The sequence below is a fragment of the Pseudonaja textilis genome, chromosome 9 (assembly GCF_049901715.1).
Source record: "Pseudonaja textilis isolate UNSWEBS1 chromosome 9, rPseTex1.2, whole genome shotgun sequence".
Taxonomy (NCBI): domain Eukaryota; kingdom Metazoa; phylum Chordata; class Lepidosauria; order Squamata; family Elapidae; genus Pseudonaja; species Pseudonaja textilis.
In genome coordinates this window covers 22,133,621-22,152,682 of record NC_141998.1, presented here as the reverse complement: position 1 = coordinate 22,152,682, position 19,062 = coordinate 22,133,621, and the positions used below count along the sequence as shown (strand labels likewise).

General features: G+C 44.4%; 1 protein-coding gene across 4 annotated transcripts in view; it reads left to right on the top strand.

Moving 5' to 3' along the window:
• Window positions 1-19,062, top strand: part of B3GAT1 (beta-1,3-glucuronyltransferase 1) — a 55,481-nt gene that overhangs the window by 33,169 nt on the left and 3,250 nt on the right. For all 4 annotated transcript variants that reach the window (XM_087939121.1, XM_087939123.1, XM_087939122.1 and 1 more), the window contains 2 exons: window positions 5,061-5,569; window positions 13,821-14,117. In XM_087939121.1, coding sequence (XP_087795247.1) covers window positions 5,061-5,569; window positions 13,821-14,117 — 806 coding nt within the window. The remainder of the gene's footprint in view (window positions 1-5,060; window positions 5,570-13,820; window positions 14,118-19,062) is intronic.

Below are 19,062 nucleotides of genomic sequence, written 5' to 3'. Positions count from 1 at the left end.
AAAGATCCCAAGATTACTATTTTCTCCAAATCAGATTAAAGGGACCCAGTATTCTGTTTCCTATCATGGCCAACCCTACAAGCTTCCAAAGAGGCTGCAGTCAAGTTTAACACCCTTTAAGGATCATGCACAGAAACTTGCTTTGACCCCTGCCCTTACTATGTTGTATCCCTAGATGGTCCTCTTGCTTACAAGCTATGGATAGGCTGGGTTTACACATTGTGCTAAGCAAAATATGGCTTGTTTAGTGAGATGTGTGAATACAGCCAATCATAGCTTATTCAACCAAGCATAGCACAGGACAAGCTTACAAAATGTCATGTTTTGACGTTGGTCAAGCACATTTTCTTCATTGCATCCTCTTCCCTCTATTATCTTATGCATCGGGTTTAGAGTTCCATCTACCTACAGTTCTTTTTCCAACTCCTAGATAAATATGGACCCACAAAATATAAAAATAATACTTTCTTTCCTCTGGTGTCTTAAGCCCTGAGTTTTAGAGATTCAGGATCTACTTGGTAATCTTCCATGAAGGACAAGAGGACTGAGTTTTTCTTTCAATTCCTGAGCCAACACAACACACCAGGAATAAAGAAGGTACCAGTTTTCAAAAAAAAAAAAAAAAAGGCCCTAAATCCATTCCTTACAGTTTGGAAAAATTTGTACAGGAGCAGGTGAAGCTTGGCTGATAAACCCCAAGGAAGCACTAATATTTAAGTGTAAAATTGTTTTCCTGGAACCCTGAGGAGCCATATCTTGGTCTTTTTTTGATTACCTTGAATCAAAAATTGGTAGGTTGACTGATGTTCAGATCAAAAGTGTCCCATGAATCATTTCATCATTTCTGTGATGTCCATGGGTAGGAATAAACGGATTGTCTGGATGTGCTTTTGAAAACTCTTTTTGACCTTTAAAAGCGTACGGTTTTATTCATACATCTTTATAAGACGATTTCTATATCTTTTACAAACAACCTTTCATTTGGGGTATGTTGCACGTTAGCTAATTCTTTGCAACTACAAGGCTGTTCCCTTTTTTTTTTCTTTCATTTCTCCTTTGAAGAATTAGAGACAATGATGATATCAATACTGTATTTATTAAACTGGTAAAGGCCAATTTCCACACGTAGGATATTGCTATCCATGGTGCTGAAGTCAAAATCTCTAACTTTGGCGTTAAAACTTTTCGATTTCTTGTCTCATAGCCTGGTTTCAATGAGTTGCCTTTTTAAAATCTTTTTATAAAGAGCAGAGGTCTCCAAACTTGGCAATTTTAAGACTTGTGGACTTCAACTCCCAGAATTCCTAAGCTAGCCACAAGTCTTTAAGTTGCCGATGTCAACTCATAAAATATTCCTATGCCTGCTTTAGTAGTTGCCATAAAAAAAGGGTGGGGGAAGGAAGGAAATCTGGAAGAGAAGTGCAGCAGTTTGAAAACAGAAGGACATTCCAACTCTTATCTTTAAAAGATTGTAACTAAAATACCAGAGCTTTTGCCTGTGAATATATTTAAGTGGAGAACGTGAATGATGATGAATGATCAATTGGAGAATCTGGTTTATGAGACACTTAGGAGGGAGGGGGGAAACAGGGTCACAGGGGGTGTAAATTACATATGCCAGAGTTGGCTTCATACAGGGCAATGCCAGTATGTCGCCTCTAATAAATCCTTTGAATTTTTTTGAAGTTTGGCTTGAGAATCATGATTTAATTAGGGCGATTGCTGGAATCCTGACAGCCAAGTTTGGAGACCTCTGATACAGAGCCCATTCTATTTTCCAATCCATATCAGATGGATGTCAGTGCCAGCAGACAACCTCTCCACTCAATGCCTGTTTCTTCAGCCTTCTTTATTTTTCATTCTTTCACTTCACCCAGGCAGCCGGTTTGCAAATTGTTGGTTTCCTATTGCAGTAGATCGGTAGATTTTTTTTGATACCATTAAGAGAATCAGTTGGCTGGGAGAGATGAGACGACTGCTTTGTTTCTGATCACAGTAGGTGAAAAAAGGGATCCCTGGGGGATCCCTTTTGCAGACACAGATCATGTTTTTGAGTCCATGTAATACTTAGTGAATGCCACTGGGCTGTGTTTCTGAAAGCTCTGGATTATTCTCGCCTCCCTAAAGAATTGTGAGAAGCATAATAATAATAATGGCGGTGCACCTCAGCTGACCCTACATCAGATCCTTATCAAATACCCAGTCACCAGTTTCCTGGTAGGAAAGGCAAGTGCATTTCTTCAGTTTTATTGTCTGGGAAACAGATGCCCAACTAATTTGGGTCCACCCATTGGCAAATTTTTTTTAAGAGCGGGCCACAACAAAGAAGAAGGAGCAGAGCAAGATTTCCATTCAATTCATTAGCTTTAATTAGAATTGTGTTTGCTTGCTAAAATACACTTAATATGATTATTCCCTGGCTGTGCATGCTTTGCTTATGGAATTAACAAGTTTTCTACAATACTCTGACTCATAAACTAATCAGACTGCATATACGCAATAGGTTGAACCATCCCAAAATTAAATCTAATCAGCTTTGGTAATGTTAGGTGAAAGAAGTTGCTCAATCTTGATCTAATCTGGGGATGTTTGCTATGTGGATGCAATTCCCACAGACGCTGTCACATTCCTCATTCCATCATACAGGCAGTCCTTGACTCATGACTCAGCCTCAAATTTCTATTGCTAAGCGAGACATTTGTTAAATGAGTTTTACCCCATTTTATGACCATTTTTGCCACAGTTATTAAGTGAATTGGACTTCCCCATTGACTTTGCTTGTCAGAAGGTTGCAAAAGGTGATCTTATGATCCCAAAACACTGCGACCGTCATAAATATGAGTCATTCCAAGCATCTAAATTTTGATTACATGCCCATAGGGATGCTGAAACGCTTGTAAGTGGAAAAACTGATCATTAGTCACTTTTCCCAGTGCTGTGGTAACTTTGAACAGTCACTAAATGAATTATTGTAAATTGAAGACCACCTGTATTAAATATTGTGAATTATGTTGGGAAGAAACTCCCAGGGCCATTTATAATCTTTGATGTTGCACTTCTCAACTAGCAGATCAACATAAGCAATGGAAATTTAATGTCACTGTTCATTTTTGTTTTGTATTTTTGTTTTTATGACCCTGTAATCCCTTGATTCGAGATGGAGTCAGGGTGCCTGAATGAAGCTGAGATTTCACTGGCCAGATGCCCTTCCTGACACCTGTGTGGAAGCTCACAGCAGATATTTTCCCTTTGCGCCCTGATAGAGAAACATCTGCCGCTGCCTAGGATTGAACTATCAACCTTCCAAGCGGGAGGCGAGAGTCTTCACCACATTGCTGTAACGCCACCGTTCACTGAGCCCCTTTAGATAAATGAATGCTATCCTGGTGCATTCGTGTTTTCCCCTTTCTTTGTTCACCTAGGAACTACTGCCAATTTGCTGTCCTTAGTTCAAGACTAACAGTGCTTGCCTACTTCTATTTCTTTTATAAAAATATAAGCAGGACAAAAGGGGTGTTAGCTGAAAAGAATTGTGTTGATGAAGTTGCTTTGCTCCTTTCAAAATGCGGCATTCCAATCTGATGAAGTTTCTGGAGAAATAATTATATTTTGCACCCATACACCCCAAGCTTGATTATTTTCAAATAGACTCAAATGGGTAACGTACAATGTATTTTTTTCAGGGGACGCAGGGGAAAGATCTGAACTGAAGGAGAGCACAGAGTTGACGTATAAAATATACGCTTATATAATCTGATGTAATCCCAGTCACGTTCAGGATTTCAAGTAAACAAGCTAGAGAATCAATAAAATGAATCAACGAAACAAACTAAGGGTAGAGCAATTTCACAAACTGCTTTCTCCTGAAATTACTTTGTCGGTTTTACAGAACTGAGGTTGAATTACTCACACTGGCAGTCCACACATTGGTTGTACCTCCATTTTGGGCTGGAACTTCTAGTACCTTTTAATCTTCCAAAACTATCTTCACTGATCCAAAGCACCTCCCTTAAAATACCATGAAAGCCAGTAGGGTGTAGTGGTTAACAGGCCTAGAAACTAGGAAATGGTGAGTTCTAGTCCTGTCTTAGGCATGAAAGTGGGCTGGGTGACTTTGGACCAATCACCAGGAGATTGGAAATCCTAGCCCCACCTTAGTCATGAAAGCAGCTAGGTGACTTTGAGCCAATCCCCAGGAGACTGGGAGTTCTAGTCCTGCCTTAGGCATGAAAGCCATCTAGGTGACCTTGGACCAATCTCTCAGCCCAACTCACCTCACAAGGTTGTTGTTGCAGGGAAAATAGGAGGAAGAAAAGGTAGTAGATAAGTTTCCTGCCTTGAATTATTTATTAAAAAAATTAAGATGGGATAAATATCTAAAAAAATATAAACCAGAGATCTCCAAAGACCATGTTTCTTAGGGTAGAAACATTGCCTTATTGCTCCGGATAGTTACTCTATGCAGGAATAACCAACCAGGATCTCTGTCATTCAACTTGGTGCCCTTCAGATGTTTCCAGCTTCAATTCTCATCGTCCTCACTTTTTGAAGCCAACCATTCCAAATTCAAAGCACTTGGAACGGCACCGAAGGTTCTTCATCCTTGCAGTAACCATTTCACCCTGATCCATTTGATTCCATTCAGCTTTACCATTGTTTTCTCAGCCAGTTGACTTAATTATTATAGTTTTCTCCCACAAAGTTTTTCACTCCAAATACAAATTATAGATGATGATGATTTATAGAGACGCATCAGCATCTACAGCTTTTGCCACAAAGTCTTACCCCAAAGAGCCGATAGTTGAATACAAGGACATGAAGGAGAACCAAGGAGCTTCAGGGTTAGAAGATGCGTTGAGTCTTATTATCAGATGCAGAATTGAGAGTGACTTAGGGCATAGGGGAAGATGGTGTGCAATCAAATATCTGCCCGCTTTCCATCCTGTACGCCTGATGGCTTCTGCTCTTCTGCTTGTTTTCTATTCCTCCTTCCTGACAAGAGGAGATGTTTATCTGTTTGCTGCCTCAGCTCTTCTTCTCTTGTTCCTTCTCTACTACAGAGGATGGTGGGGACACGCGTCGTGACTTCTCTCAAGGTTCGGACTCTAAGGAGTATTGCTTATCTGACCGTGACATTGTGGAGGTGGTTAGGACAGAATACGTCTACACCCGCCCACCTCCTTGGTCGGACGCCTTGCCAACTATCCATGTGGTCACTCCTACTTACAGCCGGCCAGTCCAAAAGGCGGAGCTGACACGGTTGTCCAACACCTTTTTGCACGTTCCAAACTTGCATTGGATCTTGGTGGAGGACTCTCAACGTCGGACTGCTCTGGTCACTCGGCTTTTGAGAGACACCGGGCTGAACTACACCCACCTCAATGTAGAGACCCCACGCAACTACAAGCTGAGAGGGGACATGCGGGACCCCCGGATTCCTCGGGGAACCATGCAAAGGAACCTGGCCCTCCGATGGCTGAGGGAGACATTTAATAGAAACAACAGCCAACCAGGGATTGTTTACTTTGCGGATGACGATAACACCTATAGCCTGGAACTTTTTGAGGAGGTAAGATGCTCGTGGGCCACTCAGCCAACTAGGTTAAGTTGCTAATGCTGGCCTGCAATGGATCATGTCCCTCCATTAGGAAGCCTTTGGTGGACCTTCTCCACCAATATGAGATGGTGCAGAAGAGATTGAAGGTAAGTGAAAATACCACACTCACTTCTGGGTCTTTAGTTTTACATGGTTTGTTTGTTCACTTTAATCTTGACTTTAAGAACCACAGTGGCAATGTGGTTAGAATGTAGTACTGCAAGCTACTTCTGCTGACTGCTGGTTGACTGCAATTTGGCAGTTCGGGTCGCACCAGGCTCAAGGTTGACTTAGCCTTCCATCCTTCTGAGGTGGGTAAAAGGAAGATCCAGATTGTTGGGAGGCAAGAGGCCGACTCTGTAAACCACTTAGAGGGGGTGGAAAGCAGGGGTCTCCAACCTTGGCAACTTTAAGACTTGTGGACTTCAACTCCCAGAGTTCCTCAGCCAGCGAGGAACTCTGGGAGTTAAGTCCTAATCTTAAAGTGCCAAGGTTGAAGACCTGCTGTAAAGCACTAGGAATTAGTACATGTCTGCTATTGCTATTTTCCTTCCTTCCTTCCTTCCTTCCTTCCTTCCTTCCTTCCTTCCTTCCTTCCTTCCTTCCTTCCTTCCTTCCTTCCTTCCTTCCTTCTTTCCTTCCTTCCTTCCTTCCTTCCCTTCCCTTCCCTTCCTTCTTTCTTTCTTGGTGGTAAGAATACAATATTTCAGGATAACTCTGCCCACAGCCAGGAGTTCAATCCTGACTGGCTCAAGGTTGACTCAGTCTTCCATCCTTCCAAGGTCAGTAAAATGAGGACCCAGATTGTTGGTGGCAAGAGACTGACTAATCGGCTTAGAGAGGGCTGAAAAGCACTGTGAAGCGGTATATAAGTCTAAGTTCTATTGCTATTGCTATTAATCCACAGAAATCACCTCGTCTTCTATTCCCTTCTGAAATTCTGTGGTTCTTCAAGTCCATTTATGGTGGTTGAGAGCAGTAGTCATTTAATCCAGTTTCCCAACATAGCCAGCTGCATTAAAAACCTTGTAGATGGATTGAGACAAGGATTGATTTTCTCTCTTTTTACCCCTCCCCATGCGACAATTACTGTTTACTATTTCTGTATCAAAGGGGGAGGATGGGAAAAAGATGGACGAGATGAGATGGGATGAAGCTGTCTTACTTGACAAGCCATACCATTGTACCTGGTCAAGCTGTGTTTTGGGAAATTGAAGTCCAGTAGATATGAAGGCCAATTCCTGCTCCGATCTTAATGACTGTGGCAGTCAACAACAGCTGGTTTCTCCTCAGTAGAACTTCTCAAACCAAGCACCTCTGCAAAGAAAACATGTGATCGGCAAGTTAGCTTACGTCTTTTGAAGAACGGCTGCAGGAGTTGGGTTTGGCTAGTCTAAAAGAAAAGAAGAATTAGGGGTGACACGATAGCAGTATTCCAGTATTTGAGGAGCTGCCACAAAGAAGATGTAGGGGGTCAATTTATTCTCCAAAGCACCAGAGGGCAGGACATAAAACAATGGTTGAGAGATTGCAAAGAGAGAAGCAACCTGGAATTAAGGAGAAACTTTCTAACAATGAGGACAATTAACCAGTGGAACAACTTGCCTTCAGAAATGATGGGTGCTTTATCACTGGAGGTTTTTAAGAAAAGACTAGACAGAGATTAGACAGTCACTTATCTGAAATGGTATGGGTTGAGCAAGGGGGTGGACTAGAAAACCTCCAAGGTCCCTTCCATCTTCTCCTCTTCTCTTCTCTTCTCTTCTCTTCTCTTCTCTTCTCTTCTCTTCTCTTCTCTTCTCTCCTCTCCTCTCTTCTCCTCTCCTCTCCTCTCTTCTCTTCTCTATTCTACTCTACTCTACTCTACTCTACTCTACTCTACTCTACTCCTATTCCTGTTCCTGCTCCTGTTCCTATTCCTATTCCTATTCCTATTCTATTCTTTAAATCAAGAAGGTTTAGAAATAGATGCTCATAATACAGCGAATGAAAGAGAGAAGGAAGTCGTTTCCTTAGGAAGGACTCACAGGCGGCACTGAGAAAATAGGCCAAGCATCAGAAACAGCAAAGGAGGAAAGAAAGTGATTTATAGGAGTGGGTATTCCACACACTAGATTTGAAAGAATTTTTTAACAGGTTTCAAGCATGTGCAGAGAGCTAAAACAAAAACATTCCATCTAGCTGTCTGCAATAGTTGGATGGAATTCATTTTTGACTTGTGTTTTTTTTTTCCTATAGATAATAATTTCATAACTGTCTATATTTACAATGCCTCATTACATATTGTGCTTTCCCTATTATCGTCTCCTAATTAACAAACTGTTCTTGTAAATTGTCCACGGATTATTATTTTTTTAAAATGCAAATCACCCTGCTTTCCTTCATTTAAAGGATTGACTTGTGAATTCCCCTGATGTAGGCTGCCTTTTTTTAAAAAAAAATGCAACTATCAGTACATGCAGAATTCCTAGGACGTACTGGTAGTCCTTGCTTAATGACCTGTTGCTTAGTAAACATCCCTAGTTACAACAGACCTCACCAGAGCTACTTAACACTTGACTTCGAAGTTGAAACAGCAGCTTAGACACAAACACACATACACACTAATTGTAAACTTGGGTGTTTGGCAACTGGCTCAAATTTAGGGATCATTAGCAGAATTGAATGACCATAGTGTTTGCTTCATGACTACTCTGTTCACTCAATGACCACATTGGTCACTTAAAAGGAGCCTCTGTAGCACAGTGGTTAGAGTGCAGTACTGCAGGCTACTTCTGCTGCCTGCCGGCTGCCTGCAATTTTGCAGTTCAAATCCCACCAGGCTCAAGGTTGACTCAGCCTTCCATCCTTCCGAGGTGGGTAAAACGAGGACCCAGATTGTTGGGGGCAAGAGGCTGATTCTGTAAACTGTTTAGAGAGGTCTGTAAAAGTGGTATATAAGTCTAAGTGCTAGTGCTTTTGCCCTTCCTTCCTTCCTTCCTTCCTTCCTTCCTTCCTTCCTTCCTTCCTTCCTTCCTTCCTTCCTTCCTTGCTTCCTTCCTTCCTTCCTTCCATGGTGCACAGTGATTACAATGTAGTACTGCAGGCTAATTCTGCTGCCTGCTGGCTGCCTGCAATTTGACAGTTCAAATCTCATCAGGCTCAAGGTTGACTCAGCCTTCCATCCTTCCAAGATGAGTAAAATGAGGACCCAGATTGTTAGGGGCATTATACTGACTCTGTAAACTGCTTAGAGAGGGCTGTAAAGCACTGTGAAGCGGTATATAAGTCCAAGAGCTATTAATGAATATTACAGAAGAGGTTATCCATCAGACATGATCAGGTGGTGACCTGTTTTACAACCTCCGAGATTTACAACTGAATTCCAAGTCATAAATCAAGGACTACCTACACCTTTTTTTTTTGCAAACTTTATTTTTTTTGAGGGGGGTGTGTGGAAAACTTTTGATCAAATGTCATCAGATTTTGTTGCGTGTCTGCATTTCCCACCTATAAACATCCAGGGGAGTCAAAGACCCAGATTGCTTTCCAGTGGGATTTGATCCGATAAACGTGAAAACTTCCGCACTTCCTTTCTAAACAGAAGGTGATTCCAGAATTCAGAATCACACAGAAGAATTGGAAGGGACCTTGGAGGTCTTCTAGTCCAACCCACTGCTCAAGCAGGAGACCTTATTGGAGGCTAAAACATATGAAGAACGGATATCTCACATCAGATAAATCAACATTCTGTGAGCTAATAGTTCACCCTCAGAGAAACCCAGCGAGGTTAGGAATAACCCTGAAAGTCTTTAGGGCAAGACCACTCAGCATCCCCATAATTTTCCCCACATGCGTGGTCCTCAACCTACGGCCACAATTGAGCGCAACATTTCCACTGCTAAGCAAGTTTCAGTGAGTTGCAGCCCATTTTACAACTTTCCTTGCCAACGTTGTTAAGTTTTGCCCATCGATTTGGCTGGGGAGAGCAGCTTTCCCAGGCTGGCTGGGGAATTCTGGGAGTTGAAGTCCACAAGTCTTAAAAGTTGCCAAGGTTAGATGCTCCTACTCCAGAGGATTTTGCAGTCCTATCAGAGGACACCTGCATGCAGAGATAATCATCCGTAGAACTATAAAAGCAAAGACATTCATTCAGTTATTTGCTGAGGCAAGGGGGGATTAAGGGATCCCCCAGGACTCTGCCATTGTCATAACATAAGGACATTAAGACTCTAGAAAGAGTGCAGAGAAGAGCAACCAAGAGGATTAGGGGACTGGAGGCTAAAACATAGGAAGAACGGTTGCTGGAATTGGGTATGTCTAGTTTGATGAAAAGTAGAATTAGGGGGGACATGATAGCAGTCTTCTGATATCTCAGGGGCTGCCCCAAAGAAGAGGGAGTCAAGCTATTCTCCAAAGCACCTGAGGGCAGGACAAGAAGCAATGGGTGGAAACTAATCAAAGAAAGAAGCAATCTGGAACTAAGGAGAAATTTCTTGATAGTCAGAACAATTAATCAGTGGAACAACTTGCCTCTAGAAGTTGTGAATGCTCCAACACTGGAAGTTTTTAAGAAGAGATTGGACAACCGTTAGTCTGAAGTGGTGTAGGGTTTCCTGCCTGGGCAGGGGGTTGGACTAGAAGACCTCCAAGGTCCCTTCCAACTCTGTTATTCTATTCTATTCTATTCTATTCTATTCTATTCTATTCCATTTTCTATTCTATTCTATTCCATTCTATTCTATTATTTTCCTATTCCATATTCTATTCCATATTCCATATTCTATTCTATTCTATTCTATTCTATTCTATTCTATTCTATTCTATTCTATTCTATTCTATTCTATTCTATTCTATTCCTATTCCTATTCCTATTCCTATTCCCTGTTCTGTTCTGTCCTATTCTATTCTTTTCCTATTCCATTTCTATTCTATTCTGTTGCATTCCATTCCATATTTTCCATTCTGTTCTGTTCTGTTTTATTCCATTCCATTCCATTCCATTCAGATGAGCCAGTTTCCCAGCATCCGAATTTCGATTCTGGGACCAGGCGGATGCTGCAACGGTCATTAAGTGTGAAAATGGTCACGAGTCCCCTTTTCCAGTTCCGTTGTAACTTCAATATGTCGCTAAGGGAATGGTAAGTTGAAGACGACCTACAGCACCCCCGTAAGAGAGATCGTACTTTGGCACAAAACATATGGTGGGGGGCTGCATCTTGGTTGTAACTTCTGTATGGGGAAAAAAAAAATAGCTTGTTTTTCCTGGCTGCCTGCAGAAATGAGCTGTCTTTAAGAGGGCTTTTTGGGGAAGGGGTGTGAGATAAAATTGGGGAGACAGGAATAGAAATAAAAGAATCTCTTATTGATACTCAGAATTCAAATACTGTAGGGCCTTAAAAAATGCCTAAATGGCTTATTTGCATATTACTGCTATTAAAGGAACACTAACTCTGATTCACTGCCAGCAGTGTTGCAGTGGTTTTTATAGACCCCGCGCGCATGATGCGTTCCTTTCCCTCAAGATTTTTATAAATTAAGTCATTTTCAATCACGCTGTAAAGTTAATTAATTTAAATGCAGGTAGATGAAATGTTGCCGTGTTGTCAAAAGTGTGGAGTCCAGGCTGAATCTTTTCATTTTTTTTTTATTTTTATTTTATTTTTCCCCAAAAAGATTTGCCCCTAAACAGCAACCTGAAAAATGGGGGGGGGAGCTGAGAAGGAGAACAGTTTGAAATCGGCAAGGAAACAAGGGCTTAACGACTCAAAATAAGATTATTGATTTATCGTAGGGCACCTTCACACAAAAATGCAAGAGGTTAAAAATACAAAATATAAAAATTTAAAATCTAAAATATTATTAAACCAGCGGCCCTTAATTTTTTGGGCACCAGGGACTGGTTCCATGGAGAAAGAGATTTTTCCAGCATGGTTTTGTGTGCTGCCTGCATCCCACAGATGGGGCTTCGCTTATTTGCACAATCCAGTTTCTGACATGTCGTGGATCATTGCCTTCCACCTACTGGGAGTTGGAGATCCCTGTTATAAACATATGCCGCGATTACAAATATATATATATTTGGTTCATTGGGGATTGGGAAATCGTCAAGGTCTCCATTACAGGCTCCGTGTTGGCTCTCTTACGCTATATGTTGGATAGTTTGGGGTCCTACAGTCACAATTTGAGGATGGTGTATTTTGCTTATAAACTGATAATGGGCATCGGGGGACACAATGGCTCAGTGGTTAAAGGTGCTGAGTGTGTCAGCTGGAAAGTTGACAGCCTGGGTTTGAGATCTGAGCTCTGTGCGATGGTCTGAGCTCCTGTTCCTCGTCCCAGCAGTTCGAAAGCATACAGATGCGAGTAGATTAATAGGTACCACTTCGGTCGGAAGGTAAAGTGCTCCGTGTATCTTTGGTTTATAGCCATGTTGGCCAGATGACCACATCTGGATAAGAAAACAGAAATTAGCACTGCCCCCTAGAGTAGGACACGACTGGACAGGGACACTTTTACCTTTTATAGAGGGCGCCTGCACATTTACCATAGTGTTGTGTGGCCTGTTGGTCAACGGCCCCTCCAGCAATCAAATCAGAATAGGAGGTGGTGTGAATTGGTCACCCATCAGCAGGGGTGGGTTGCTACCAGTTTGCACCAGTTCGGGCAAATTGATGTTAATTTTACAGTACATCGGGTTCGCCGAACTGGTAGTTGGAACGACGGGCTGGCCCTACCCACACTTCCCTTCCCTCCTAGGAGTCTCCACATGGCTGCTAGGTAAGTCCAGGGTCCGTGTGGAGGCTCAGGGAGGGCAAAAACTGGGCCTCCCAGAGGCTCCAGGAGGCTGGACATGGGCCCATTTCCAGCCTCTGGAGAGCCTCCGGAGCCCAGGGAGGCCATGATTTGCCCTCCTGGAGGCTCGAGGAAAGCTTCCAGAGCCTGGGGAGGGCGAAAACGGTCCCCCCACCATGGTGCAAGAGGCCGCCTAGGCCACACCCACCCTGGCCACATCCACCCAGCAACCAGGCAGAGAACCATGGCTAAAAATTTTGAAGCTCACCCCTGCTCATCAAAGATACTTGAATAGATCCTGCCTTGGGCAGGGATTTGCTACCAGATCAGCAGTTTTCAAACATTTGATAGTCTTGGCATCCCTTTATGTTCTTTAAAAATGATTGAGGATTTTGGTTGGTGTGAGTTAAATCTAACCATATTTACTGTATTAGAAATTAAAGCCGAGACATTTTTAAGCTATGGTTTTGACATCCTCAGACACACCTTGTGAACCACTACGCAACTCTACTTCCAACTCCAACTCAAGGGGTGTGACTGTTATCTTACCCAAGGCATGTGCGAGTACCTATAAGGGGGCTTCAGCTAGGTTGCCCCACCCTGGTGCCCAGCAAGCCCAGCTATTGTGTGGTCTGGGGATCGTGGGACTTAGAATCCTCTTGAGAAAAATCACCTTGGAGAAGAGCTTGTGCTTAGCTGTCAGGAAGATCGGAGAGCTAGAGATGTTCCTTGGTTGCCCAACCGTGGTCATAATGGCATCCTCTTCCATCGAGCCAATAGAAGGTGTGATGACTCGGGGCATGGCACAAAGGCAACACAGTCAGATAATCTGTAGGAGTCCCTTTATTAGCTCCAACTTTGCCCCCAATGTCCTGGTTACCTTCTGGCTGGAGGAAAACTCTCCCAGGAACAGCCAAGTCCAAAACGTGGTCAACAAAAACTGTAACTATAAGTCCAATGAAGGCAAAATGAGGTCATTAGTCTGACAGGGCAGGAGCAAGAATTCCAGAAGTGGAAGCACAGCAATAACCCAACATGGTTGGGAAGATGCCAGGAACACAGATAAGCAAAGTCAACACAAGATAAACTCACATTTGCTCCCAGCAGCTGCTGCACTCAGCATGCATTTCTTTTAAACTCTCTTCCCAGCTGTAGCTAATGAAGGGAATCAGGGCCCTTTCCTCCCCTGTAAGCCATACAACCCACGTTGCTCCCTTCTCCATTCCTCCCTGTGCACCCTAGGATGAAAAGGCGGTGGGCCTGGGTCTTCCTCTGAACTCCCTCTCCCTTGTTCTACCTCTTCCCTACTCTGCCCAGCTGGACTTTGCCCTTCCCCAGTTTCCTCCACAGCTCCCTGTAAGGTGTTCATCTTCCTCCTGGATTCAGACTCTGACAGGGGCATGACAGAAGGGATGCTTGGTCATTCTGTGGTTCTCCTCTTGTTTTCCAGATGCGTACCACCCGCAGAGTATCTGTCTGGCCGGTGGCCTTTGTGGGAGGCTTGCGGTACGAGTCCCCCAAAGTCAACGCTGCTGGGAAGGTGTACGGATGGAAAACTGTCTTCGACCCCCACCGGCCATTTGCGATCGACATGGCAGGCTTTGCTGTCAACCTCAGGCTAATCCTTCAGCGACCTCAGGCTTACTTCAAATTGCGTGGGGTCAAGGGGGGATATCAGGAGAGCAGCCTGCTGCGGGAGCTGGTGACCTTGAACGACCTCGAGCCCAAAGCTGCCAATTGCACTAAGGTACGGCTGCCTTTGAGGCCCCAAGGCACAGGGGTGGTTTATACATGGCTGGCTTGTATTTAAATGATTTGTCCACTAAGACTCCAAGATCCCTCTCACAGTTACTGCTATTGAGCCTGGTTAAAGTTTCACCCATCTTAAAGTCGGCAAGGTTGAAAAACACTGCTTGAAAGAATATTCACTATCAGTCGTGGTGGCGCAGTGGTTAGAACGCACTATTGCAGGCTGCTTCTGCTGCCTGAAGTTCAGCAGTTCAATTCTCACTGGCTCAAATTTGACTCAGCCTTCCGTCCTTCCGAGGTGGGTAATTGTTGGGGACAATAGGCTGACTCTGTAAACAGCTTAGAGAGGACTGTAAAAGCACTGTGAAGTGATATATAAGTCTAAGTGCTATTGTTATTTTCCTTCCTTCCTTCCTTCCTTCTCTCCCTCCCTCCCTCCGTACCTTTCACAGTAGTTAGAATGCAGTATTGCAGGCTAACTCTGCCCACAGCCAGGAGTTTGATCCTGACTAGCTTAAGGTTGACTTAGCCTTCCGTCCTTTTGAGGTCAGTAAAATGAGGACCCAGATTGTTGGGGGCAAGAGGCCGACTCTGCAAACCGCTTAGAGAGGGCTGTAAAAGTGCTGCGAAGTGACATATAAGACTAAGGGCCATTGCTATTCTTACTTTCGAGGGCCAAAGATACTCCAGGCTTCCGCAAACAGGGAGGGCGACTTCCGGAGCTTTTCCTTGGCTGGTATCTCTCTCCTCCATAAAGCGAGATGCCTGCCTGGCCTTCTGCCTCTGTGCCTATAATCCTCTTATAGATTAACTCCTTGGGTTGCCACTTGGAACAAGGGAGAGGGTGGGAACCGAAGCTTAAATACCGAAAATTGAGAAACAGTGGGACTCTGCTTGAGAGGCTAATGAGAAGAAGCCCAGCGCCGTTTTTCATGCTTTGGAAGCAGAACCAACCAGGCAAAACCTCAACCCATCTCTCTCTCTCTCTCTCTCTCTCCCTCTCTCTCTCTCTCTCTCTCTCTTTGCATGAAACGGGGTCTCGATAGCATGCTGCTTGTTGCTATGGCAACCAGACGCATGGTAAGGTAAGGAGATTGACAGAGGAAGTACTAAAAAGGGGCCGGAGAGCAGAGGTGGTATTCAGCAGGTTCTGGAGAACCAGTTCTGGAGAACCACTGGTAGCAGAAATTTTGAGTAGTTCGGAGAACCGGCCAATCCCACTTCTGACTGGCCCTGCCAACCCCATCTATTCCCTGCCTCCCACTGAGTCCCAGCTGATCGGCTGGGTCTTCTTTGGTTGCCCTGCCCAGGAAAACAGAGCTGGAAAGCAGGTTAGTGGGGTGGGGGAGGGAATGGGGATTTTGCAGTATCCTTCTTCTGCCACACCCACCAAGCCGAGGTAGTATGCGGCAGGTTCTGACCAGTTCTGGAGAACCGGTAGCGGAAATTTTGAGTTTGGAGAACCGGTAAATACCGCCTCTTCTTGGCACCGCCCCCATCTATTTTCCACCTCCCGAGTCCTAGCTGATTGGCTGGGTCTTCTTTGGTTGCCCTGCATAGGAGAATGGAGCTGGAAAACAGGTTAGTGGGGTGGGGAGGGAATAGGGATTTTGCACTTCCCTTCCCCTGCCACGCCCACCAAGCCATACCCACAGAACTGGTAGTAAAAAGTTTTGAATCCCACTCCAGTTAGGATTTTGCACGGCAGAAACTTAGGTCACTAGTGTTGTGGTTCGCCGGTTGCAGGTGCAGACAGCTGAGGTTTCGGAGAGCGAGGACTCAGGTGAGGGGCCAGGACCATCAGGGAGTGGAATGCTGCCTTCAGAGATTGTGGAGGCTGGCAGCAATAATGAGGAGGTTCCCGAGGAGCCTGTGCCCAGTCTGCGTGCACGCAGGGCCGCTTGAAGGAAAGAGCAGCTGCAACGGCACAGGCGACTCAGGAATAAGGCTGCAAGGTAATGGCCCCTCCCTTAAGAGATAAAAGTCAGCCTGAGAGACCGGGATTCTTTGCAGGAAGCAACGACGTTCCTGCACTTCAAGCCTTGTGGAAGTTCGGATTACTTTGGTTTGTGCTGGAAGACTTTTTGTTTGGAATATTTCTTGGCAACTTAATCTAGTGCTTTTGGCAGCCTTGCACAACCTTGGCAAAGCCTCGTTCTTATCAGAGACAGTTCGTTTTAATAGCCTTTTAACTGTGAATTAACGGAATTCGCAGAGAAGCATTAAACGGTTTTGCTTTTACCTCTGTTTGGTGTTGGAACAAGGTTTGGGTCAGAACACCTAGTTACTATCTCTGAAAAACTATGTATGGAATGCACTTTCAGTTTCCGAGCTGCCGCACTGCTCCCCGCTCCCTTTCTGTTGGCAACTCTAAATCGACCATAGAAATATTTTATGAGTGGACAGCACTATTCACTTAGCCATGGCCACCATTCTGCACTTTCACCACCGTGGCATAAACAAGGGGTCAAAAAAGAGAGGTGCAGCGGATCTGACGGTCTTGCTTAGCCACGGAAAGGTTGGGCTCAGCTGTGGTCGTACGTCGAGGACTAGACAGGTGTGCGTGAAGTTCTGGCTTTTGCAGAGGTTGGAAAAAGAATTTCCTGCCTGTTTGCTAGCTGGCAGTTGCTGTTCCTGCATGCCCATTCCAATGGACAGGCCTCCAGCATTGATTTCCGACCTGTAAAACCAAATTATAGAAATACACGGCTTTTGTGCGAAATCTCTCCCCCTTCCCCCTTCCCCAACTCCCGTGCATTTGGCAATGTCCACCAAAGTCATTTATTGAAAAGCACCGGGGTGGCGCGGGGGGGATGAGAGAGATCTGAGCAGCCACCTTAATGATTTTAAAACAGATTAACAAGAGTTGGAAGGGCCCTTGTAGGTCATCTAGTCCAACCCCCCCGCCGCCCAAGCAGGAGACCCTACACCAGGGGTGTCAAACTCAATTTCATTGAGGGCTGCATCAGGTTTGTGTTTGACAGGGGGGGCAGAGTGGGCATGGTCAGGGTGGGCGTGGCCAGCTTGATGTCACTCATGGGGGGCCACCTATGGTGGCCAAGTGCTAAGGCAGGATTTCTGTCAGACCCTCCCTCCCTCCCATTATAATGTCCTTCCTTTCCTTTTTCCTTTCCTTTCCTTCCTTCTTTTTTCCTTTCTCTTTCCTTCTTCCTTCCCTCTTCCTTATTTTCCTTTGTCTTCCTTTCCTTTCTCCTCTCCTTTCCCTTCCTTCCTTTCCTTCCCTTCCTTCTTTTTCTTCCTTCCTCTCTCTTATTTTCTTTCCTTTCCTCTTTCCCTTTCTCTTCTCTTCTCTTCTTCCTTCCCTCTTTCTTCCTTTTTCTTCCTTCCCTTCCTTATTTTCTTTCCTTTCCTCTTTCCTTTTCTTTCTTTCTTCTCTTCCTTCCCTCTTTCTTTCCTTTTTCTTCCTTCCTCTCTTTCCTTATTTTCCTTTGTCTTTCCTCTTTCCTTTTCTCCTCTTCTCTCCCTTCCCTTCCCTTCCTTTCCTTTCCGTTTCCTTCTCCTTTCTTCTTCTTTCGCCTCTTTCCTTATTTTTCCTTCCTGGCTCTCTTCCCATCTTCCCTTCTATTTCTTTCTCTTTCCTCTTTCCCTATCTCCCATCCTGTCCCTCCTTGCATGCTCAAATGCAAAAGGGGGGAACATTTCTCCTTTTACTTTCTTTTTAGTTTGTTTTGATAGCCCACTGCCAGCTCCTCCGGGCCCTGTTTCCACTGGCAGGGGCACCCAGGGCCAGTCCTTTGCTGTTTCCAGGGTGGCCCAAAGAGCCAGATCTAAACACCCTGCGGCCCAGATCCGGCCCGTGAGCCTTGTGTTTGACACCCCTGCCCTACACCCTTCCTGAAAAGTGGCAGTCTAGTCTCTTCTTTAAAGCTTCCGGTGATTTTGATTCACCTCTCTTCTCTCTCTCTCTCTCTCTCTCTCTCTCTCTCTCTCTCTCCTTTTTGAAATCGAGGTCATTTTGGTTTTGCCAGAGCCCCTGATTTTGGCAGCCCGAAAATGATTTTGTCAGAGTATATTCATGAACTGGAACAGAGCATGGTAACAAGGTCAGCCAATGAATAGGCATAGCAATTAAATCAGCCAATGAGGACAGTTTGGAAACTGAAACTAGAAGTAGTCTAGGCGTGGCTCTATATTAAGCTCTGCTACTCTGAAGCCATGTTGAGCTCTGAGTCTGTTTATTGAAAATGAAACGGCTTCCTTCCTTGTGCTGAACTAAAGTAAAAGAGAAACTAACTCGCTTGCTTGCTGAAGACTGGAGCTCTGCTCTGAACTTGCAACGTGTTTCTGGCTGAGTTTGCTCCATGTTGGAGAAATCTATAACTGGTTTGTAAAATCTACTTATTACGTTTATAAAGGTGTTAAATGAAGCATCAGCCATCTATGTTTTATTTTTTGGTGGGGGGGCGCTGAATTAACGTTGCAAAACTCTGAACAGATTTAGACGTGACAGTTTGCTGGAGAGCTCACTATTATCTTCCTTCTGTTTTAATAACTAAGGTTCCCATAATTGGAGAGGCAGCATGTGATGGCCAGAGGCCCATAGGTGTGAGTGTAATTAAAATAGCAGTAGGGATTAATCGGATTGTGTGATCTGCCAAACTGCAAGTGTTTCAGATGTAAGAAATGTTGGCACGGCGTGGCATGGTCCTTTTTTTTCTTTCTTTCTAAAGGTCTTTTGGGTTGCATGGCTGGCTGGGTTGAAGAGTTGAAGTCCACAAGTCTTCAAAGTTGCGAGCAGGTGGCAAGCAGCCAGGAAGCTGTGAGAATCAGGCTTTAAGGAGATGCGTCGGCTTTGCTGGTTCACAAGTTACAAATCATTTTATATCCAATGCTGAGCTACAAATAGCCTCTTCCGTCAGGGTGAAAGCAAAGCAGGAGCGAGCAAGGAAGCACCTACATCGCTATGTGTGCAGAAATGCATA